Source organism: Quercus lobata, chromosome 4 (genome assembly GCF_001633185.2).
Source record: "Quercus lobata isolate SW786 chromosome 4, ValleyOak3.0 Primary Assembly, whole genome shotgun sequence".
In the NCBI taxonomy this organism is placed as follows: domain Eukaryota; kingdom Viridiplantae; phylum Streptophyta; class Magnoliopsida; order Fagales; family Fagaceae; genus Quercus; species Quercus lobata.
The window spans coordinates 54,918,869-54,944,821 of NC_044907.1; the positions used below are offsets into that span (position 1 = coordinate 54,918,869).

Genomic DNA, 25,953 nt, shown 5'->3' on the forward strand with positions numbered 1-25,953 from the left:
ATAAAAATATTGCATAATTTCACTAGAAATTTTGAATAATTACTCATTGAGAATAGAGACATCATAAATATCATGTTGGACCACATTATTCTAACAACAGGTATACTCGATAACAATATCTCTTAGGGTAAATCTCAACTATTATAATGCATATAATTTCATTTTCAATATAAATAATCAAATGCATCAGGTGCACTTTAAATCTCAACTATCTCTATCAATTGCATCAGGTGCACTTGATCTCAATCCCAGAAAGTGCTGCTTGAACAAAAGCTTTGATTTTAAATCTCAACAATTAAATATAAAAAATAGGAAAAGTAAAAAGGTAAAGATAAAAAAGTTATAAAAAAAAAAAAAATGTGAGGGACTTGGTAAATTGTACGGTGCAATTGCATTTTTAGCAATTGCACCGGATTCCAATCCCTTATTTTGTTTATAAGTTAAGCTACATAAAAATATGTTCTACCCAAAGCAATAAATAAGCTAACCCTTAAGCCTATAAATTTATCATACTTAGCATAAGATCTTGGAAATCTCATACCAAAAGAAATGGTGAGGGATCGTCTACATGTAGTGATGCTTCCATTTTCTGCCTTTGGCCATATGATACCCTTTTTTCAGCTCTCCATTGCTTTAGCCAAAGCAGGAGTCCATGTTTCCTATGTGTCAACCCCAAGAAACATTCAAAGACTTCCCAAAATTCCTCCAAATTTAGCAACTTTTATAGATTTGGTGGAGTTTCCATTACCCACATTGCAAAACGGGGTCCTGACAGAAGGGGCTGAGGCCACCACTGACTTTCCACAAGAGAAAGTTGAGTACTTAAAGGTTGCATTTGATCTCCTGCAAACTCCCTTCAAGCAGTTCATTGCAGATCAATTGCCAGATTGGATAATAATAGATTTTTCCCCTCATTGGGCAGTCGAGATTGCCCAAGACCATAATATCAGGCTTGTGTTCTTCACTGTTATGTCTGCTGCTACCTCAGTTTTCTTGGGGAAGCCACCAGGATTTTTTTTTCTCTCTGACCAAACACCAGCTTGGCAGTCACCAGAAAGTCTAACAAAGCCACCGGAGTGGGTTAATTTTCCGTCTTCTGTAGGATGGCGGGAGTATGAGGCGCCTTTTGTACTTTCTGGCATATACGCAGACGGTGTTTCTGGCATGAGTGATGCTGCTAGGCTTACAAAGGTTCTACGTTCATGTAATGCATTCGCCATACGTAGTTGTAAGGAGTTTGAAGGTGAGTACTTGAATTTACACGAGAAATTGATGGCGAAGCCGGTGATTTCAGTGGGTTTGCTCCCTCCTGAAAGACCAGATGGAACATCAAAAATCAATGACGAGTCTTGGAGGAAGATCTTCGAATGGCTTGATAAACAATATCATAAGTCAGTTGTGTATGTAGGGTTTGGCAGTGAGTGCAAGCTGAGCAAGGAACAGGTTTATGAGATTGCTTATGGGCTAGAGCTTTCTCAGGTGCCTTTTCTATGGGCACTGAGAAAACCCACTTGGGCTATTCATGACAGTGACATTTTGCCTTTGGGTTTTAGCAATCGAACATCTAGCTTGGGAATGGTGTGTTTTGGCTGGGCACCGCAAATGGAAATTTTGGCTCACCCATCTATTGGGGGGTCGTTGTTCCATTCAGGGTGGGGATCTGTGATTGAGATGTTGCAATTTGGTCATTCTCTTGTTGTATTGCCGCTAGTTTATGATCAGTCTCTGAATGCAAGTCTTTTGGTGGATAAGCATTTGGCTGTGGAAGTAGAGAGAGGCAAGGACGGATCCTTTAACAGGGATGGTATAGCTAAAGCTCTGAGACTGGCCATGGTGTCAGATGAAGGAGAGGTATTCAGAGTTCGTGCAAGGGAGGCCGCTGCTATATTTGGAGATGAGAATCTGCATCAGCAACACTACATTGGTCAGTTTGTTGAGTATTTGAAACATGGGTCACACAACATAGAGTGATTATCATTCGTGTCAAAAAGACGAGGTTTCTGACCTTTCAAATGTGCCAGTAGCAATACTAATGAATAAGCAAAATCCTCTTAGATTTTGGAGTTCAAATAATTCTCTTAGATTTAAGTTTGTAGCAAGCTAGTTGTATCCCTGTTTATCTTGTTCAAGATTCAAGATAATGCATTGCTCTTCAACTTCAAGCAGTGCATGTAATGTGTTGGATTATGTGGCCAAATACCCAAAATGTGTGTAATGGTTAAATATTATTTTATATGAAAAATCAAAATATTGTATGTTATAATTAAGATAATTATGAATAATGAGATTTGAATGTTTGGCCATGATTGACTATGTAGAATTTGACTTATTCAAACATGCAGTTGAGATATCTAAAAGATATAAGAATACTGAGTGGGGATAGTGAGGTGATAGTGAGGTGGATAAGAGAGTTTGAATATCTTAAAGTTTATGTCCTAATTTGTAGGAACAAAATAAACTTTAAGAAAGTTTACAATTCATATCCTAATTTGCAGGAACAGAAATGAACGTTAAGAATTTTTGGTAAGACTAATTAGCCACACAAAAATTCTATAGGAAAAAAACCCGCTGCAACCCAAATACTTTCACGCTTATCTCTCCCATTTATGTCAATTTAAGATATCAATTGTAGTATATATTTGATTCACTGATATCAGCGCAGAAGCAACTAGGCATATCGAATTAATTCCGCAGCTCCACTTTTATTATATTTCTTGCTTAGGAATACTACTTACTCGGCCACCATAGTGATTGGTCATTTTAATCTAATGCCTTAATTAAAGGAGTTTTCTGTTTACTCCTTTTAGTTCCTTTGGTGAGTGCCACAAGAAATCTGTTTCTTGATAGACTAGCCAAGTTAATTGGCTCATTTGTTGGAACTCTCGATGGGTGCTGGAGTCTGCAGTCAATGCCTTTTGTTTTTGAAGGGGGAGTTGTTACTCGACTAAAGAATAAGTGCTGGAGCAACGGTGGAGTGGTGTTGGTGCGAATTCTGTATTGGTACACTCAAATTTATTTATTTTTTGGATTCCTCCAGGGTCAGAATTCAAAATTTAAATCTTTTATTTCTTGTTGCATTAATCGTCAAACCAGCTTGGGTGGTCTAGGAACACCTTTGGATGGCCCAAGCAAGTTGGACGATAAAAGCGGGTATTGTTGGACTATCAAAGTGCCGTAATTACGTATTTAATGCATAAGCCGTTACCAATGGACGCACAAATATACATGACCATTGGCAAGATAATCAATCACCTCATAAAGTCATTAGAGGTGTTACAAAAGCCATTAAGACTACAACTGAAGGCCTCCAATGGTTAGAGAAGTCGGAGATCATTACTACGTACCCTTGGTGCGGTGGTCACTCCACAAGTATAAGTGCTTGTGGAGTGTGGGGGGAAAGGGCCGGAGTTCAAGTCTCCAGGAGGGAGCTTCACACACATATATACTTAACTAGGCTAGAGTAGAAATTCTATCTTGTATAAAAATAAAATAAAATAAAATAAAAAGGGAGAGAAGTCGGAGATCTATATAAACCATCTCAGAACCTAAGCAAAGGGAGATTGATATGGACAGGTACACACATACACATTGAAATACACTCTCAGTTATTATTGTCTTTCTTAATCAACATCTGACTTTATCATCAAGGGCTCCTGGGTTGTCACATCATCAAGGGCTTCTAGGCTGTCACCACATCGATGACCAGAAGTAGTCAAGCAGAGAAACACCATTGTTATTGTAGTACCACATTTTGTACTTCTTACGACTTGGACCCCCATTCCCAAATAATGCCTAAATTCCAAGGTCTAAGGTTGGTTTAGAGCCCAATTAGATTTTAAATTGACTTGAGAGGTGTTAAAATGGAAAATATAACATTTAATGAGAAAAAATCTATTTTTGAAAATAAAGGCCAAAGAAAACCCACGGTTTACGTACATAGGCACAAACTTGCATACGCAGGCACAAGTCTGCATATGCAGCTAGGGTTTCAGAGACATAAAATAGGCAAGTTTTCTACATTAAAGACTAAGGTTTGGAATAAATCCCACATCGTCTGGAAGCCATTCCAAACCCTAATTTTTCAACTATATAAAGCCTTACATGTTAAATTTTCAAGATACAAAAAATCCTAAGGGAAAACCTAAAATTCACTAGAAATAGTAAATCAAAGAAAGAGTTTTTCACAAAACATCCTCAAGTCAATTTCATTTGATTTGGCCCTTTCTCGCCTTGATCATTTGAGTTTAAAATTACTAATCACGTTTCTATTGATTTGTGAATTGATTGATTGAGGGGAACGGTCAAAATCAAGCTTGAAAGCTTCCTTTTTTGAGGTATTCTTTTACACTTCTCTTTTTCCATTTCTGCCTTTAATCTTTTCTTTAATCTACTTTTTTGTTTAGTTTATGTTTATATAAGTTTGTTTAGGTTAGTTTTAGACTTTCTTTATGTTTTTGAGCATGTTAGGATGTTAGATTTATCGTTTTGTGCTTTGCTCTATTTTGCTATGTTGTTAAAGTTTCTAGATTGGTTTCTACGTGTGCATAATTCTTTCAGTGCAAGCAGACTTGATTATGTGTGTTGGGTTAAAAGGAATTGACCCCTTGCAATTAATTAATTACCCAAGTTAATTTATTAGTCAAATTACATACAATATCGTGGTAGCATAAACAAATCACCAAATAACTAAATGCAGCAAAAATTAAATTTGACACAGGTGATTTGTTTACGAATTAGGAAAACCACCGAGACAAAACCCCACCGAGTGAATTTAAAGTCCCCACTTTCGAGAATCCACTATTATCAATCACAAGCGGTTACAAGTAAAAGGAATCCTAGTATCCAATACTAATCTACAGTTGAACCTTTACCCAATACCCAATTAAACTTGTATTGTAGCGGAAATCTCTCTGTTCAATGCACGAAACCTAATACATGACTAACCAATGATGCACGGATCCCAGTACGTGACTTATACACCGACTTTAGGAAGATTGTTGGCTGCAAAGTTCTTCAGTTTATCAACAGTGAAGATTAGGAAGCTTCATGGTCACAAAACCCTTGGCATAAAGATGCAATAGTTTCTACAGAGAATATGATGAACTAGAGCAATTTCTACCTCTAGTCACAAAATGCATGGATTATTCTTTTGCAACACATTGCATCCCTTATGACAGCTCTTAAAATAATCCTTATATATGTCTAGGGTTGTGAGAAAAAAAAACCGAACAAAAATACTCGAGGATATGCATGTAATCAGATCTGGAAAACCTAATTCCGTAATTCTCGACAAGTACAGCTTATGTCGAGCTTCTATCGAGCTTTTTCTCAATAGAAAGGATTCTATCGAGATTTTTATCAAGCTTTAATGAACAACAATTCCTTTACTTGTTTCTTGGTTATATTTGCATGGCTTCAATACTAAACTTGAACACTTGTTTCTTGCAGTACTAAACATACCCTAGATATACCCAATTACAAGTAAAGTGCGTTTTGTCAAAGGATTAGCCAATTACTTAATTATGTATAATTATGTCCCTAACAATCTCCCCCTTTGGAAATCTGTGACAAAACTACAACAAAAATAAATTATGAGAGGAGTCTTAAATCACTAAACTTATAATCACTTGTTGAAATACAAAATAAATCTAACCCTAACATAAACTCTTGAAAAACTTTGCAAGAAGAGAGTTCATGACATGGTAGACTTTCACAACTTGTCTTTCTAAAACACTTAAACAACTCATCAAGGCATCATGTGTGAAACAGAAATATAGATTGCATATATAAAGAAACATGTGTATAAAGAGAGAAAAGAAACAACACATGTAGAGATAGGTGAAGAAAAACAATCATCATCATATATATGAAAAGAGAAGTACAATGTATGTCATAAATAAGTGGTCACAAGACTAGTATACAAAAGGCTAATGTAAAGAAAGAAAAGAAAAAAATACATGTAAACCTCACTACATCCCTCAAGATCTACTTACTCTCCCCCTAAGTACAAGACTACTCTCAAACCCAAAACTACTCCCCCTTTTTGTCACGAATGACAAAGGGTAAGTCACTGAGAGGTCGTCATCTCACCATCACTGGAAGACCTAGCATCATCCTCATCATCATCACAGGCATCATCATCCTCAGTCGAAACCTCTGGAGAAAGAGATGGAGAAGCAGCAAAACCACCAAGACGAGCCTATCGGCGGGCGATGCGACCAACTCAGATGTTTATTTGACACATCTCATCAATGAGATGGTCAAGACGACCACCAAGGTCAGCCTTTATCTGCTGAAGCTACGCTATAATGCCCTTTAAGGTCACACCAGCTGCCAAAGAAGAAGGAGCAAAGGTGGAAGGAGCCAAAGAAGAGGGAGGAGTAGAAGCCACAAGAGTAGAAGCAGAAGCTACAAGAGCAGAAGCAGAAGCCACACGTGGCTGCTTCAGTCGAAGCTGGGCCTCGCTCCACTGAACAGAACCAGCACTGATGGCACTCATGGTGATGAAGTAAGGTGAATTTGGAATAGGAATGGAGAAGTGTCGGAGGATACGCGTGATAGCCGAAGGAAAGATGAGCTTATCACGTGTAGCCGTATCCTAATACACATCGGGGATAGATGTGACAAAGTGAGAAGGGAAGTCAATAGAAAGATCCTCAAGAAGAGACAAAAGAAAACGAGCACGAGGCTCAATGATAGAGTTATAGTGAGACAATGTAGTAAGAGTAAATGTCATCACCATATTAAGAAACCTCAGACCTTTTGCAAAGCCCGACCATGGGGTGTTTTGCTTAGCACCCCATATGGAAGGTGTCTCACAAAAGTGAGGCAGAAGCTCGTCTCTAGACACAGTCCAAAGACACTCACAACTGGGGTAGTCAGGATGCGCTACCCTTGGAATGTGTAGTACCTCGAATATAAGATCTGGGGTAACTACAATATGTGTACCTCGGAATGTTGTGGCAAAACGAGATACAGAGGTATCGATACTGTGTATATTGGAGTAAAACTCCTGTATAAACATGATGGGACACCTCATGGGTCTCTCAGGTAGAGATTCCCAACCCCGAGTCCAAATGACAAAAGGGAGAGGAGCGTCAGAAAAGTCTAACAAGATAACCTGGTGCTCCGGATGAACACCACGTTTCTGAAAGTTCTCCAAGAAGTCCTTTAAGGCCTTCTCATCACAGGACCAAACGTGGAGATGAGGGATAGGATTAGAAGAAGAAGACCCGAAACCAAGATGATTCCGAGCCAGAGTGGATTTACGTGCATTGGGTGCCATGATGTAGAATATTCGAGAGAAAGAGATAAAAAGAACAAGAACACATCACAACCAAAAACAAAGAAGAGGAAGGAAAAGATACATATGCATGAAATATGCATGAACATGTGACTTGCAAAATTTTAAAAAGCATCATAGGTACAAACTCAATCCAAACCTACCAGCACACAATCAAAAATAGACAAACACACATCTAAAATGCATGGAACATTGTTATAATGCAATGAGAATGCAATGCATGAGCATATAACATCAAATCAATAACACCTAACCCAAAATTTTCACAATAATCTCAAAAACCCAAAAAAATTCCAAAAACCCAAAACCTAGGTCTAAAATGCTTGAATGCATGTAAAATGAGGGTTTAAGAACACATACCAAGTGATTGAGGCTTGATCTAGGCTGAAAATCACGTGGGTAAAGAGATTATAGTGAGAAAAGAGTGTTTAGGGTGAGAGAGAAAAGATTATGTCGAGAGAGAAGTGAAAAAGTGAGATCTGATACACGCCTCAACTTTAAATATAAAACGCAGCTTGATGGATCGAAGTATCTATCAAGATCTATCGAGCACTAAATCCCAGCAGAAATGAATCTGTCGAGGTGCTGTCAAGGATCTATTGATGGCAAAACTCACCTCGATGGATCAAGAATCTATCGGCTAGAAAGGGAGCTTAGAAATTTGGCACGATGGATCGAAGAAGCTATCGAGAATCTATCGAGAAGAAACCCAGGAATCTCAATGGATAGAGATTCTGTCAAGATCTATCGAGAAAAGGAGAAAAAAGGGCTTAATAGAAGGGAATCTGTCGAGGATTTGTCGAGAAACTGTCAAGCTTAAAGAAAGAAGATTTTTCAAAAAAGGGAAAAATACATAGAGATGAATGTAACAAGCAAGCTACTCAACAAAGCTCCAATCAACATGTTAAGCTCTTAAAACATCTCTCAACAAATATGCAAAGTATTCATAGATCCAAAATACACACACACACACACTAAACAAGTCTAACCAATTTTATATTTCAAAAACAAGTTAGGAAAGTTTAGTGAGCATATATTAACACATGTATTCTAGGAAAGTTTAGTGAGCATATATTAACACATGTATTCCTTGTGATGGCCAAATCACATTGTACCTGCACATGTATCAAAAGTAGCAAAGAGTTTGCGTGTTGTGTGTGAAACATAGCAAGAGTACATAAGTGTCTCATATTATGAAGATTTGAGATATAAGAAAATCAAATATACTCACACACAATCATAGTTGCTTGATGAAGACTATCAGCTTCGAGGTACATCCTATAACTCCCACATCTCCTAGAAACACACTTGCAACCATATTTAAAAGCATTTTAATTCTTTTTGCTTTTATTTTTTTCTTTGCATATTTTCTTTTTGAACAAATCATGCATTGGCATATAAGAGAGAGAAGAAGTAAAATTATGTAAGCTAAAACATCACAATTTTGCTATGCCGAAACACACAGATATTATTTATAATTGGCAGGCTTTAGTGGTGAGATGCTTATTTATGTCTTTCTCTTAGGATTTTCTAGTCCTTCTCGTCAAAGAGAGTAATATGAGTGTTGAGTATAGAAGATTACTTAATTGTACTCATTACAAACACAAGCCACAAAGCTCACTTACTTAATTGTGCATTGAGATGCTCATAAGCTACAAAAGATACAAAGTTTAGAAAACTTTGTTTCAACGGCCATCCAAGGTACACATGTACCAATATACACAAACACACATTATTTTTGTATTTTTCAATTTTTCAATTTTTTTTTTTATGAAACCCAAATATAGCAAAAACTAAAAACAACCAAAACAAAACAAGAAGGAAAAACACACAAAGCATAAAACTAGACTGACTCAAGACAAGAGAGCAAAACACACCTTGGAAGTGACTGAATCACTTTGAGCCTTTTTCTTTCCACACCTTGGAAAAACCTTTCCTTTGCACAAACCTTTGATCCAGAGGTGAGGGGAAAGAATTGAAACCGTTCAAATTCGAAAGAAACATAAGGGCCTTAAGAAGATCTCCAAGAGAAGCAAAAAAATGGAAACTGATTTTGGTTTCCGAACGAGAGCATAATATTGCTCTGTTGAGTGGCTAACCACTTGTAGTAATTTGGACAAGTATGCCCTGAAGCTCCACAATGATGACAAAAATGCGGCTTCTTTTGTTGAGACTTTTTGTTGTTTTCCCTTTTTGTCCTAAGGTTTCTAGCCTCTTTCTTTTCAACCTTAGGGGGTGCTATTAAAATAGATTTGCCTTTATCTAATTTCTCACTAGCTATTTCAGTTTTAGCTTCACCATTTTTAGAATTAACATTATCAGTAGGTGAAACAAACACAATTGTACTAGATGAGGCAATATTAGGAGAAGATAAATCATACCCCAAATTGGTTTTATCAGAAGCATCTTTTTGAAAGCTTAGCATCTCATCAAGCTTTGCACTGGAAGTCCTCTCCAATTGAGCTCTAACTTGGAACAGTTCTGCTTCAAGCATCTTTGTCCTTTTAGCAAGGAAGTTGTTTTCGAACCGCAAAGCTCCAATGGTTTGATTTGCTTCATCAACTTTTAAAGAGAGCTCCTCTCGATCTAACTCCACATCACTCAGCTTTTTGGTGGCCAGCCTATACAATTTCTCATGCTTCTTGGAAACCTTGTACAACTTAGCATAGGCTCTATGGATGTCATCTTGATCATCCATTTTCTCAAATTTTGATTCCACCAATTCCTGTTCTTAATCTATAGCTTCTACGATCCCCTCAGTAGGATCCACTATAGCCGTGAAGGCACTCAAGATTCCCTCATCATCACTGTCATCTGACTCAATCTCAAGCTCGGTGTCACTCAAGGTAGCAGTAAGAGCCTTGCTTTTCCCAATTGACTTGAGATATGTTGGACATTCGTGTTTCATGTGTCCAAAACCTTGACATCCGAAACACGTTGGTCCGGAGGGAATAGTGTACTGACCACCATCCTTAGCATCCTTCATTCCTCTGTCTTGGCTTTTGAATTGAGAAGAAATGGATTGCTTATGGTCCTTATCAAATCCTTTCGCATTGGCATTCTTCACGAACTTCTTGAACTGCCTAGTGATGTAGGACTTCATCTTGGAATCTTCATCATCTGAAGACTCATCAGTCTCGTTACTTTTGGCCTTTAGTGCCATGCTTGTACTTTTGCTTCCTTTCCCAATTCTAGTCAAACCCAATTCATAGGTTTGCAAGTTGCCAACCAGCTTCATCAAAGGAATTTTGTCAATGTCCTTTGATTCTTCAATGGCAATGATCTTGACATGGAATCTCTCAAGTAGAGATCTGAGCACCTTTCTCACAATCTTGGATTTGGGAATCTGTTCTCCAAGATTAAATGCTGAGTTGACTATGTCCTTCAACTTGGCATAGAACTCATCGAATGACTTATCCTGATCCATCTTGATCTCTTCAAAGCTTGTAGTAAGCCTTTGGAGCTTAGAATCCTTAACAGCTTTGGTTACTTCATAGGTAGTCTGGAGAATGGTCCATACTTCCTTAGCAGTTTCAGTTGAGGATATTTTCTTGAACTTCTCATTAGTCATCGCAATGAATAGGGCATTCAAATGCTCTGTTTTTGAAGTTTGTCACTTTGATCTTAGCCTCATCCCAATCAGCCGGCACTTCCTTTGGCTTAGTTTAGCCAATCTCCACAATTGCCACACCTTCACATCTAAAGACTGCAAGAAAGCTCTCATGGATACTTTCCAATATGCATATTTAGTGTCATCAAATAAATGAGATATAATAAGATATTGTCCTCTATCCATGACAAACAGGGGTCAATGAATCACACAGTAAAGATTAAACCTAAACAGAGTGTGTCTGCTCCGATAGCACTTGTTGGATTAAAATGTATTGACCCCTTGCAATTAATTAATTACCCAAGTTAATTAATTAGTCAAATTACATGCAATAGCGTGGTAACACAAACAAATCACCAAATAACTAAATGCAGCAGAAATTAAATTTAACACAGGTGATTTGTTTACAAATGGGGAAAACTACCAAATCAATACCCCATTTAAGGTCACCACTCCCGAAAATACACTATTATCAATCGCAAGCGGTTACAAGTAAAAGGAATCCTATACCCAATACCAACCTATAGTTGAACCCTTACTGCAATACCCAATTGGACTTGTTTTGTAGCTACAATTTCTTCGTTCAATGCACAAAACCCAGTACATGACTGACACACCAACTTTAGGAAGATTTTTGGCTGCAAAGTTCTTAAGTTCATCAACAATGAAGATCAGGAATCTCCTTGGTCACAAAACCATTGGCGTAAAGGCGCAATAGCTTCTATAGAGAATATGATGAAATAGGGCAATTTCTACCTCTAGTCACAATATGCATGGATTATTCTTTTGCAACACCTTTCATTCCTTGTGACGACTCTTAAAATAATCCTTATATGTGTCTAGGGTTGTGAGAAAAGAAACCCTACACAAATACTCAAGGATATGCGTGTAATCAAATCTGGAAAACCTGATTTCGTAATTCTCGATAGAAACAGCCTGTTTAGAGCTTCTATCAAGCTTCAATAGTAATTCTTGATAGAAATGATTTTGTCAAGACTTCTGTCAAGTTTTAATGAACAACACTTCATTCACTTGTTTCTTGGTCAGATTTGCATAGATTCAATACTAAACTTGAACACTTGTTTCTTGAAGTACTAAACCCATCTTAGATCTACCCAATTACAAGTAAAGTGTGTTTTGTCAAAGGATCAGCCAATTACTTAATTATGTATAATTATTTCCTTAACAATCTCCCCCTTTGGCAATCCGTGACAAAACCACAACAAACAAATGAATCATGAGAGGAGTCTTAAATCACTAAACTCATAATCACTTGTTGAAAAATAAAATAAATCTAACCCTAACATAAACTCTTAAAAAACTTTGCAAGAAGAAAGTTCATGTGATCATGTATCATTTTCAATGTTCTCTCATTTTCAATAAAGTTGGCCATTCGAATGTGACGTGTATCATGTGATCTCTTTTTGCTAGTTGTGAAATGAATGAATCCTTAAATCTAAAACATTGGTTAATCCAAATAAGGAATCAAAAGAGGAGATTGTCCTAGTTCATTCGGTTATAAAGAGCAAGCATGAAAGTGATAAAGAGGGTGAGAGATAGAGAGAAATAAAAAAGACTTCGATCAAGTGAGAGAGTACATAAGAATAAGTAATGACAGATTCCTTGAAGCACAAGACATTTGTGAGTTCAAAGATAGGAAAGAACAATTGATTGAATGATTTGTTTTTGTATGGATGACACTGCAATGATGTGAACTTGATGATGGTTAACCTAGATTTGAAAAGGCTAAGCAATCAAGGTTGAAAGAATGGGAGGCCATCTTTCTATACCCTTTGTTACAATGAGAAATTGTTTCCACTTGCAAACCCTATTGAGCCTAGATGAATTCCTTCTTTATACTCATGCCAAGAGATTACCCCCTACACTAGGGGTATGTTATTAAGAGATGGTGATTTGAAAGGGTTACCCTTAACACTAGGGGCATACTCTAATATTGGAAAGGATCAACCCTATACGAGGGGCCAGTTTTGTGATAGAAAGACGTGCAGATAATTTGTAAGTGAAAGGATGCCCTTTCCCTAACAAGTGGCATGGAAAAAGAACAAAGGGGAAAAAAATAAGAGAAAAATAAATAATAAAAAAAAGAAAAAAAAAAAAAAGAAGGAAAGGAAGAGAAAAGAAAATGAAAATGAAGATGGGAATCAAAAGGGCCAAGGAAAGAATGGATGAAGAGAAGGAGAACGGTGCAAACACGAGATGAGAAGTAATCCTTGGCAATTAGGATACCCTAAAAATAAAATTGAATTTGAACCTCAAATACCCTTTCTTTCTTAAGCCTTAGAATCTCAGCCTCATTACAGTCCATAAACATGTCCTCTTTGATCAGTAAAGATTGTTTAGCCTAACAAATTTTGGAAAGCCTAGGTTCAGTAGTGAAAATTAAAAAAAATTTAAAAAAATTTAAAAAAAAAAAAGAGAAAAAGAAAAGAAAAAAGAAAGAAAGAAGAAAGGCCTACTAGGCTGAAAACCTGAAAGGGCAGCCTAGGCAAAATTTAGGGCATCTTGAAAAGAAGTGAAGAAGAGCCATAAGGAAAACAGTGAACTTACTCCAAGGTAGGGGCAATCCATGAATGAGAATACAAGGGAAGATGAGACAAGCTCCAAGTTAAAGCAACCATGATGAGGAGAAAAAAAAATACATGAGAGATGAGTTGATTAAGGAGAATACAAGAAGAGAATGATGAGAGAAGTGAGGTGTGCAGACAAGGACAATGATCGAGTTCGCTAGAGAGATGATTGAATTTTAAATTCATATTTGGACTTATTAGGGAAGATGGTAGGTAATTCATGCAAAACTAGTTCAAAGAGTATATGCATTTATATGCAAAATCATCTGGATCCATGATCCCTTGTGTTCACCTCATTTCTTCAACTCCAAATTTTCTTCAAGGTCCTTTTTGTATTTAAATCATGTTGTGCTCTACTATCTCTAAAATCTTGTTGTGATAGAAACTTCTTTGGTCTAGAGTCGCTTCCAACTTCTTGTGTTCATGAATATCCATTTGCCTCGAAACTTATGTCATGTTCAGAGCTTCTTTGATCTAGAATCTCTTTCAATGAGAGATGAAAAGAGATGATAAAGAAAAAGATGAGAAGAGGGAGAATAAAAGAAAAGAAGTTGGAAAAGAAAGACAAAAAAAAAAAAAAAAAAAAAGTGATGATAAGAAGAAGAAAAAAGATGAGAGGAAAAAGGAAAAAGAGAAAGGAGATGAAAAAAAAATGGAAAAGAGAAGAGGAGAGGAATGATGTGACTTGTTATGTTTGGTTCTATCCTGATGTGTTTGGACCAAAACTGATGTGACCCATTGTGTTGATGAGACCTAATCGTTGTGAAAAGTTCAAAAGATTCAAAAAATTTCAAAATTCCAAAGAGGAGGTCAAAACTTTAAGGACAATGTCACTTAAGAATAGATTCAAAGTTCAAGAGAGAAATTGGCACTTATGAAAAAAGTCATAAATTTCAAATGTTTAAGGAGAATTTCAAAAAGAAATATTTCAAGTTTAAAATATTCAAGAGAAATTTCAAAAATGAAAGAAATTTTTCAAAAATGGGTGGATTTGAATGATGAATTTCTCAAATGATTTTGATTTCCTTAAATAATGAACATTTCTGGAAATAAATAATGTGTGTCTTGAATGATGATTCCTAGATGTGCGGTTGTAGATACCGCATTTTGTACCCCTTATGACTTGGGCCCCCGTTCCCCAATGAAGCTCAAACTCTAAGGCCCAAGGCCAGTTTAGAGCCCAATTAGATATTAAATTGACTTGAGGATTGTTAAAATGGAAAATATAGCCTTTTAAATGAGCAACAGCCTATTTTTGGAAATAAAAGACCAAAGTGGCCCTCGGCCCACATACGTGGGCAGCGGCTTGCATACGTGGACCAAAGCATGCGTACGTAGGCATACTCCTATGTACGCAACTAGGGTTTCAGAAGCATGAAAAAGGCAAGTTTTCTACAATAATGGCTAAGGTTTAGAATGAATCCCACATTGTCTAGGAGCAGTTCCAAACCCCATTTTTTCCACTATCTAAAGCCATACATGGTATATTTTCAAAACACATAGAAATCCCACGGAAAAAACCTAATATTCACTAGAAAATAATGAATCAAAAGGGAGTTTTTCACAAAACACCCTTAAGTCAATTTTATTTGATTGGGACCTTTTCTGGCCCCAATCCTCTAAGTTTAAGATTACTAATCACTTGTTTAATGACTTGTGATAGATTTGACTGAGGGGTACAGTCAAAATCAAAGCTTGAGAACTTCTTTTTGAGGTATCAAGCTTCAACCCTTCTTTTCTCTTTTTAGTCTTTCTTTTACTATTTAATCTATTTTTCTTGCTTTGTTTGTGTTATAACCTATTTTTTTAGAGTAGGTTTATGTTTTCTTGTATATTCTAAGCATGTTTGGCTGCTAGAATTAGGGTTTTTGTTTCTGCTTTTTTTTTTTTTCTATTAGTTCATTTCTGGGTTAGGGTTTCGAACAACCTTGTGCACGTATGCCATGAGCATGCGTACGTAGGTCAAATCCTACATACGTGGGATTTGGATTGCGTACGCAGGCCTCTGTCTGTGTACGTAGGCCGTTGCCAAGAAATCCTAACTCAGGTTATTGTTTTGTTTGATTTTTTCCTTCACATATCTTGCCTCTGTTGAAATCCTTTTTACATATACGTCTGTATCTGAGTTCTTGTTTCACATGTTTTATTTGTTTGTTTGTGTTTAACTTGTTAGACTAGGGTTTCCTTGCTTAAAGATTGTTATGCCATTCATTCACATGTCCATGCATTAATGTCATAGGTGTTGTGTTATTGAAAGGTAAATAAAGGTAAGTCATGTATTGGTATGAACATGCATTGGATGGTGTATATTGTTGAATTTCCTGTTTTTTGTCTTTCAATTCCAATCGTATGCTCATATGATTTTGTAGTTGCCATAATATGCTTGCTACCATGCTTGGTTTGCTGTCTTGTCTTAAGATGTGTGATAGGGTGTTCACATGTTAGATGAATGCTAGGGTTTCTCATATGCGTTTGGGTTTTTGCTCTCTTTTGTTTATGGGTAGATATGATATGTTGTTTTGGGATGATGATGCCATGATTGTATGTTAGATGTATGTTAATGTGTGTGTGAGTTTAGAATACAAATATTGAAATTGTTTTTAATAAAGTTAAGGCGTAAGACACAATGATAGGAGGCCAACCTTAGGGTTGGGCAATCTTGGGTGCCTAACACCTTCCTAAAAGCGTACCTAAACTCTGAACCCATACTCTGGTAGTAAGATCAATGGTCCTTCCTCGAAAGGACGCTATATTCATGGTTCCTAACCCATAAAACTAGATGGCGACTTCGACACTTTCCCTTGCACCCACAGTGGCGACTTCGAACACTTTCCCTTGCACCCATAGTGGCGACTCCACTGGGGATAGTGAGTTTAATTACTATGTGTCCTATGTCTTAATTTTAATAAAATCTATTTCAATATTTGTTTGCACACACATCACTTGGTTTCTTTTATCCCTTAACCTCGGTTGGTGATGAGTGGGATGATGGAGGGCTCCATTCAAGCCCAAATCTTTCAAAGTTCATCCCACCAATTCACAATCGATGTCATTGACTATAATGGGCTTTGAGTACGATAAAGGTTTGCTACCAATCCACTATGGGGTCCATTTATGCCCTCAGTTGGAATCATAGCCCACCTAGTTGTGAGTGACCTACTTATCTATCCTTTTAGCCTTATGGAGCCTACCCACACTAGAGAGATCCTAGACCCTATCACAAAGGATGCACTTTATATCTCTTGTTTGTTCAACCATATATTATGTGTTCACCTAATTCTAAAGAAGATATAAAAGATATAAAAATGGAGGGGATGGCCCTAAAGTTATGGCATACCCTAAGATGTTATGGGATAAAAGAAAAGAAGTTCTCATGCATAATAATCTTATCCCTAAATCCAAATGTATATCTTAACTTGAAAGGTTCATAATACCATAGCCTAGTTGCTATCATAAGCCCAAATCAAAAGCCCTTTTGAAAAAGAGGACTTTGGGCCTAAGGTAACAAATATGCTATGGACTTAGCATCCAAAATCCTACAAAGCTAACATGAACTTCCCTAATCTTGGACCTCCTTAGTGTATGCCAAAGGCCCAAAATGATGAGGACGTCATGGACTTTGAGAGGAAGGGTACAATATATTCTAGCTAAAGGGCTATTTCAAAAAAAAAAAAGTAAAATGATAAATAAAAATGAAAAGCCCAAAGGTGATGAATATATTGTAAATCCATGTTTGAGACAAAGGGTTAGAAATTTCTAAAGTGCATTCTAATGAAAGCCCATAAGAGTAAGATGAGAGCTTTATTACAAATTGGACCAAATTCCAATGAAAGAAGGGGCAAAAATCCATGAAAGGGAAGAGAGTGATATTGTAATTGGGCCTTCATTAAAACAAACTTAAGAATTTTCTAAGGACGTCTAAAAAGTTGAATCTTTAATTGAGACATGAACTTAATGAAAGTGGGACTTCTTTTCAAACATTGCTCCAATCCAAGTCCAATGGAAAGCAAGACATTCAAAGGGAAGACCCCTCAAGCAGGGAAGATGGACGCTTCAAGTGAAAAAGCAATTATGCAAAAAATGCTCGAGTGTGTAGAGGCGTAAGTTGAAGTCCTTAAGAAGATAATAAGCCACCTCTCTAAGATAGAAGAGGAAGCTTAAAAAGACAAGGTTAACCATGAACAAAGAGAGCTGATCTCCGAGATAGAAGAAGAGGAAGTTGAAAAGGACAAGGCTAACCATGGACAAAGTGAGCTGACTTAAGAGGACATCAACCGCATGATGACAGAAGGGAAGGCCGCCTACTTCTCCCAACTTTATGCCACAACTGAAGAATGCACTGGACCATGGACATTCAAGAGAGCCCATGTCAACGAATTCTCCGAATTGGGAGACACGGGATCATGGGAAGATCATGATTGGCCAAAATGGACCTTAAAGGTCATAACAACTCAAGTCACACCAGCTCACTTCATGCTTGAATGTGACATGGACCCTTCTTCTGACAACGATAAATACCTCATGATGAATAAAAATGAAGAAGGAGATGATGAAATAATTAGCTGTTGGAGTGGGGTCGATAGCAACTGGTTCTTTAACGAGGTGGGGAGAGACTTCCCCAATAAGGGTGAGGATCTGTATGACATAACCGAAGCTATGCATGTATGGAAACCTCTAGAAAGGGAAAACTAGTCCGCTAAGCTAAAGAAAGTCGAGGGGAAGAATGGCAAGCCTTGAAGAAGAAGGAAGAAAAAATTCATCATGCCTATTGTGGGGCTTATTAATAACTGGACTTTGGTTGGGTTTTCTAAAAACATGGGGAAAAAGTTTTGTAATGCAAGTTCCAATGTACTTTTCATTATTTTCAATAAGATGAATTATGATTTTCCTTACTTTGATGTGTCCCATAACATTGAAATCCTGCACTTAAATGATTCAAATGAATTTGAAAATGGAATTAATAAACAATCGGAAAAGTAAATTGAACCTATGGAACCAATTCTTGAAACTACTAATTTGGGGAATAATGAAAATCAACGCTTAATTCAAATTGGCTCAACACTAAATGAAAAAGAAAGAAAAGATCTTCAAGAACTCCTCATGGAATTTCAAGAGGTGTTTGCATAGTCCGATGAAGATATGCCTGGAATTGACCCCGAGATGGCTCAACATCACATTGATGCTCATAATCATATGGTGCTCGTCAAGCAAAAGTTGAGAAGAATGAGGACTGAATGGCTCTTAAAAATCAAGGGGGAAGTCACTAAGCAATTGAAGGTAGAGTTCATCAAACCTGTACACTAAGCTGAATGGATAGCCAATGTCATGCCCATACCTAAGAAGGATGGGAAGGTGAGGATGTGTGTGGATTTTAGGGACTTGAACAAGGCATGCCCTAAGGATGACTTTCCTCTCCCTCACTTTGATGTCTTGGTGGATAACATGGCGGGAAGTGCCTTGATGCCTTTCATGGATGGTTTTTTAGGGTACAACCAAATCAAGATGGCTCACAAAGATATGACCAAAACCACTTTCACTATCGAATGGGGAATCTATTGTTACACAATCATGCTGTTTGGCCTCAAGAATGTCAAGGCAACCTACCAAAGGATGGCTACAGCCTTGTTACATGATATGATGCATAATAAGGTAGAGATGTATGTTGATGATATGATAGTGAAATCCAAGGATAGAGAAAGCCATGCCATAAACTTAAGGAAGTTCTTCGTGAGGATTAAAGAGTATAGGCTAAGACTAAACCCACAAAAGTGTACCTTTGGAGTAACAATCGTGGGCTTCCTAGTCAGTGATAGAAGGATAGAAGTTGACCTATCCAAGATCAAAGCCATATTGGAAATGCCTCTACCCAAAAGTGAAAAAGAGATAAGGGGTTTCTTGGGGCGATTACAATATATTAGTTGATTCATTGCCAAGCTCACCTCCACTTATAAGCCCATCTTCAAACTCCTAAGGAAGAATGAACCACATACATGGAACAATGAGTGCCAAAAAGCCTTTGAACTTATTAAGGAATATCTCCTCCACTTACCTATCTTAGTACCCCCACAACAAGGAAAACCCTTACTCCTATACCTCTCCATCATAGAGGATGCGGTTGGAAGTATGCTTGCACAAGAAGACGATGACAAGAATGAGAGGGTCGTATACTACTTGAGCAAGAGGTTCCATGATTATGAGACTAGGTACACTCCCATAGAAAAGAGATGATTTACACTTGTTTGGGCCATACAAAAATTGAGGCATATCATCCTACCTTTCCAGATATGGGTGGTAGCAAGAATGGACCGATTGTAGTATCTCTTTGAGAAACTCGCTATGAATGAAAAATTGTCAAGATGGTTGATCTTATTGGCAAAATTTGATTTGAAGTGTATAGCTAGGAAAACTATCAAAGGAAGCGTTGTGTCAAATTTTGTGCCGAGAATCCTATAGAGGGGGAAGATGGTAAAGAAGACTTTCTAGATGAGGCCATTTTGGATGTTGAGTTAGGGACATGGAAGATGTACTTTGACAAAGCCATAAACCAATATGGGAATGGGATAGGAATACTCTTGATCACTCCTAAGGGATCCCACATACCTTTGGCAATCAAGTTGAACTTTAAAGCAACTAATGACATGGCTGAATATGAGGTTTGTATTGCCAAAATGGAAGCTCTTCGAGAATTGAGGGTAAAGGAAGCCGAAATCTTTGGAGATTCAACTTTGGTTATAGCCCAAGCACAAAAGTTGTGGAAGGTGAAGGAGGAACACTTAAAGCCTTATCAACATTACTTGGAGCACTTGACCAAGACCTTTGACAAAATTGAATACACAATCATCCCTAGAGCTCAAAATCAATTTGTGGATGCCTTAGCTACCTTAGCCTCCATGGTTGAAATACCTGAGGGAGTCTAGAACTGACCCTTGGAGATTGAGCAAAGTTATAAGGAGGTGCACAAAGGGAAGATTGAAGCTTTAGTAATGATTGTAGAGGAAAAGGAAGTTCTGTGGTATTATGACATCATGAAGTTCTTTGAACTAGGGTCATATCCAAATGGTGCCGACAAGAGAGAACGTCATTCCATTAGGATAATAGCAACACAATATGTCCTATGTGGAGGACAACTCTATAAAAGATCCTATGATGGTATACACCTTCGGTGCTTGAAGAAGGGAGAAGCCAAGAGGGTAACAAAAGAAGTTCATCAAGGGATTTGTGGCCCTCATATGAATGGAAGAATGCTAGCCAAGAAAATCCTAAGGATAGGGTACTTCTGGAATACAATGGAAACTAATTGTGTGGAGTATGTGAAGAGTTGCCATGGTTGTCAAGTGCATGCCAACTTGAACCATGCACCGCCTAGTGAGTTGTATAGCATGACTTCTCCATGGCCATTCTCGGTTTGGGGCATAAATGTGATTGGAAAGATAGCTCCTAAGGCTTCAAATGGGTATAAATACATTCTGGTGGCAATTGACTATTTCAACAAGTGGGTGGAGGCAGCCGCATACTCTGTATTGAAGGCTAAGCATGTGGCTCAATTCTTAGAGAACAACATCATATGCTAGTTTGGGGTGCCACAAAAGATCATTCTGATAATGGTTCCCACTTCGAGAGGAAGGTTCGAAGGATCATGGAGTTCTACAATATTGAGCATCACAAGTCTTCACCATATCGACCGCATACTAATGGGGCTGTAGAGGCAGCTAATAAGAATGTGAAGAACATCCTATCCAAGATGGTAGTGACATACAAATATTGGGCCGAGAAGCTTCCGTTTGCCTTATAGGGTTATAGAACTTCTATCCGTGCATCAACTAGGGCAACACCTTACTCTTTGGTTTATGATAGTGAGGTGGTGCTTCCTATTAAGGTGGAGATACAATCTTTGAGAGTATTGGTGAAAACCAAGGTCCTAGAAGAGGATTAGGCTAAGGCGAGATATGAACAATTGGTCTTGATAGATGAGAAAAAGGTTAGAGAACAATATCATGCTAGAGCATTCAATAAAAAGGTGAAACCAAGAAACCTTAAAGAAGGGGACCTGATCTTAAAGGTGCTTAGAGATGAGACTTTTGACCCAAGGGGAAAGATGAAGCCAAGGTGGTCTGGGCCTTTTATCATTAAGAAAATCATGTTTGGAGGTGCTACAAGGATCACGGATTTGGATGGGGAAGAGATGCTTCGTCCAATTAACATGGATAGACTTCGGAAATACAACATTTAAAGGGGGGAAAAAAAACCAACAACAACAACAACAAAATAAATAGGATGACAATAAGCAAAGATAATAAAAAAGTGATTCTCTTATTGCTCAAATTAAAAAATAATAAGATTGTTTTCATAGGGGATTTGGAACATTCCAATCCTTTATTAAATTCAAAACAAAAACATGAGAATCATAAAATGCAGAAAAGTAAAACATGGGGCATATCAAGGTGGTCACTCAGTCCTCATTGCTTTCTTGCTAGTCTTCATGTAAGCTTCTCATCCCTCAGAATCCACTTCATGTCATCCTCCAACCATTGCTTGTACCCCACAGTGGGATAAATGTATTGAGAAGGAACGATGCCTTTCGTCACCCTACAGCGTGGCTAAGCCTTACTAATCCTGTCCAAGATCCTATTGGTAAACACCTCAGTGTGGAAGGCACCTTCATCATCAGGGGCTCCTTGACATTCTCCAAACTGCCTTGAGATACTACAAGTGGAGTAGTGTGAGCAGCAATGAAGTCCAACCAAAGGCACACAGCAATCCTTGCAGCAACTGTGGACCATGCTTAAGATGTGCCACCACTCCATAACCCATTGAATGTCGGTCTCCTTGATGCAACCCATAAGCTCCATGTACGCCTCAAAGCTCATGTCATTTTAATGAATCTGGTGGTCCCTAAGATGCATAAGGAGGTAGGTGCTAAAGGGTATAATGGGAGGTTGAAACAACCGAAGCCTCTCTTGTAGACATATCTAAAAGAAAGAGAAGGAGAAGAGGAGTGGAAAAAAATAAAAATAAAAATAAAATAAAAGGGAGAAGAAGAGAAACCATGAGTGAAAAAAATAAACGAATGACGATATAAGGTGCCTCGTTGGGTTGAAAACTGAAAGGCAATCCATGCAAAAATTAGAGGAATCCCGCTAGGTTGAGAACCTAGGCAAAAGTTAGGGATTATACCTGAAGAAGATGAGGACTACCCGCAAAGAAGCTTGATTCCTTCCTATGAAAGGCAACCAAACCATTAAGGGTTTCCACCAAGATCATGCCCACCGAGTTACCTCTCTTTAGCTCATAAGCCACCATGCACATCTGAAGGTTCACATAATATGACTTGAACCAAGAAATACCTTGCAAGAGCACATAGGCAAAAGGCACGAAGAAAGTATGAACGTGGCCTCTCACCCACAAGAAGGGCTAAACTTGAAAAGTACTCAAAAACCAACCTAAGGTTGAGCTTGCCAAAGACGCGCCACCTATTTGCCATGGCAGAAAGGATGCCCAACAAAACTTGTAGCAAGGAGGGGAGGTCCCCACCCATGGTAAGGAAGATAAGATCGTCAATCTCCAGTTCACCCATAATGGCGCCAAATTCTTCGATAATGGGGCATAGTTCTATTCTATTGAAGTGGAAAACATGTCGAGAAGGAACCCAATAATTGGTAGTAGCACGAAGAAAAGGCTCATCCACACTAATTTGATGGTATGGAAAGACACAAGAAAGACCATGGGGGCAATGGAATCCTTGAAATCAGGACTAAGCCTCCTAATCATCAAGTGGAGAGTTTTCTGCTACTGGAGGACCTCAAAAAAGGGCTCTCTAGGTTGAAAATACGTTGGTGAGGGTTTTAGACTCAAACGGCTACTTTTATACTTAAGCTGGGCAGTTAGGGTTTCCTCTAATTCGAAGCCCATGTACGCAAGGTCAACCTTGCATACGCAAAGTCAAAGCTGCATGCGCAAGCCCATCCCCACATATGCATGGCACTTGGCAGAAGCCCATTCTCCCTTGTTTTGGGCACAGTTTTTCACCTCAAGGCATTCCTAGGGTTCCTACAACCTAAGGGATCATCTAAGACATATTCCAAGCACAAGATTTTAAGCATTAAAGAAGCAAAGTTTTATAGAAATATATAATTAATCATATATCTTATAAATTAAATGCTAGTCCCAATTAAAAGCATAAATAAAATGATGTTCTTAAATACAATCCTTTGTCTCAAACTAAATCCAAATGTTTGCTAAGGAAAAAAAAAAGTTGTGTGTTGTATACCTATATGTTTTGACTGCAAGTAATCAATGGCGTCATCTCTTCCTTGACTGATAGCTAGGAGTCGCCTCCAAATCCTCCTCATCACCTCCATCATCATCATCACTGCCACTGCCCAGTAAGGCCACCCCTCCAGGACCATACAAGTCCCTTGAGTAGTTGGTCACCTCCAGCTTGAGATTCTCGGCCAACCATACCAACTCCTCATGCTCTTGGATGGTAGGCTGCAATTCAAAGAAAGAAGGAAGAACTAGAAAGAGAGAAATGCCAAAAAGAGAAAGAACAAAGGGAAGGCTTGAGGCGGGTGATGTTGAACTCCTCATAGTTCAATCCCTCAAGAAACTGCCCGGCGTAGGGTACACCACTCCCCTATAAGTGGAACTTAACATTGGTCGTGCAGTGTGAGGCAAGCATGAACTCAGGAGGGTCCATCAAAATCTGTGGATCATCCCTACCCACCAATTGGAACCGCACCCTCTTCGCCAGGTATAGTGCCCCCAAGCTCTCTTCTTCAAAGGAACGAGTAATCTCCAAAGTAATGAGAGCGGCAAGCTCCAAGTCTGGAAAAGTAGGAAAGGGCTGGCCGACCCAAGGAGTCCAATTGACCTATAATGATACAAGGTTAGAAGAAGAGTATCCTAGGGGAAATGCATGAAGTAAAGGTGAGCCCTCACTCAAGGGAAGCCCTCAGACTTAGATCGATGCCTGGGTTATGAAGCCATACCTAATAACCCACCGTTGCAAAAGGAAGCACAAGCCATAAGTTAGATGCAAGATGATAGTTTGTAAGATAACAGTTTGCAAGATGATAATTTGCAAGATGACAGTGTGCAAGATGATACAGTTTGCAAGACTACAAGCTACAAATGGAAATACAAGAAATGGAAAAAGAACTAACTTGAAGGAGGTTCCAAGGCCCTACAAGCTGCCACAAGGTGCCCCAGCTGAGAGTGTCGAGAGTGGAGTAAGGGTAGGCGAGACATGCCTACCCACAATTAGCCCTCTGTGCATCTCCAAAGTCCTGAAAGATGGTCAACCACCTCAAGGACACCGTTTGCCGACCATTGGCGAAGAGGTAAGCTCCCAATAAGTGTAGAAGGAAGGCCCTAGCCATACGAACGCGCTCCTCCGTAGTCCTCTGTGGGAGAAGCATGTAATCTAACACTAAGTCGAAGTAGCGGATGGTCTCAGTAAAGTACTTCCTCCCCAACATGTTAAGACCCAACTGGATGTTTGACACGTTGTCCAAGTTTATAATGGCCCCTTCAAAGCTAAGACTAGTCATGCAGTAGAAGTCGTAGGGAGTCACCGTCTCTCCCACTCAGCCATATGAAAGGTGTGAGTAGTATCCCACCACCTCTCAATGAGGCACTGAACCAAGGTAGCACTCGCGGACTTTTCTGGAAGAATGCCAATGATAGGCTCGAAGCCCACCTCCTAGATATAGGCCTTAGTTTCGGGGGTGAGAAGGTTGTACCACTCCACCACCTTATTAGTGCTTCCCCTACTAACATAAGGGGATGATGACTGCAAAAAAGGAAGATGACATTAGATTCTTGATTCAAGTGAAAATGATGAAAAATGAAGTTTTCAATGCAAGAATAAAGATGAAAAGAAGGATGCAATGATGTTTAAATACAAAGCCCATGTATGTAGAGCCTCAAGAACAGATAAGCGTACATAAGAACAAAGCTGCATACGTAGGCCAGCCCACGCACGCAGAAGCACAAACAAGAGTAGTTCTTCGACATTTTCAAGCATACATCATCCAAAATAATCCTAAACATATTCCTACCCCTCCTAATGTGCCAAGTTTTCATCTAGACCTATCCCACAACAAAACCCAAGTATTTACATGGCCAAAAACACATCAAAATGGAAGATCAGGGAGAAACTTGAAAAATGAGAAAAGTCTGAAAAACTTACAAATTCAACCATGGGGATGTGATTCTCTGGCCAGTATGTCAATGGTGGAGGCCCCATCAATCTCATTGCCCCACTCCAATGGGTAAGGTGGAATGCATCAAAAGAAAGGACGTAGGAGGACTTCTTGACCTTGGGTGCCATTAGAGAAGATGAAGAAGGTTTAGAGAGAAAATGAGAGAGTTAGAAAGTGAGAGGAAAAGAGAGGAGAGAGAGGTTTTTGTAAAGAGAAAAAAATAGAGTTATGAAGAATGTGAAGAGATGA

The 25,953-nt window shown here is 38.5% G+C and overlaps 1 protein-coding gene across 1 annotated transcript; it reads left to right on the forward strand.

Annotated features, from left to right (window-relative positions):
• The first annotated feature begins 465 nt into the window (after nucleotides 1-465).
• LOC115987231 (putative UDP-rhamnose:rhamnosyltransferase 1) lies at nucleotides 466-2,073 on the forward strand. The gene has a single exon (XM_031110737.1). The coding sequence runs from the start codon at nucleotides 550-552 to the stop codon at nucleotides 1,969-1,971; it is 1,422 nt and encodes a 473-aa protein (XP_030966597.1). The 5' UTR covers nucleotides 466-549; the 3' UTR covers nucleotides 1,972-2,073.
• Nucleotides 2,074-25,953: the final 23,880 nt, after the last annotated feature.

Excerpts from the sequence above, each read along its gene's own strand:
- LOC115987231 (XM_031110737.1), top strand. The coding sequence starts at position 550 with ATGGTGAGGGATCGTCTACATGTAGTGATGCTTCCATTTTCTGCCTTT.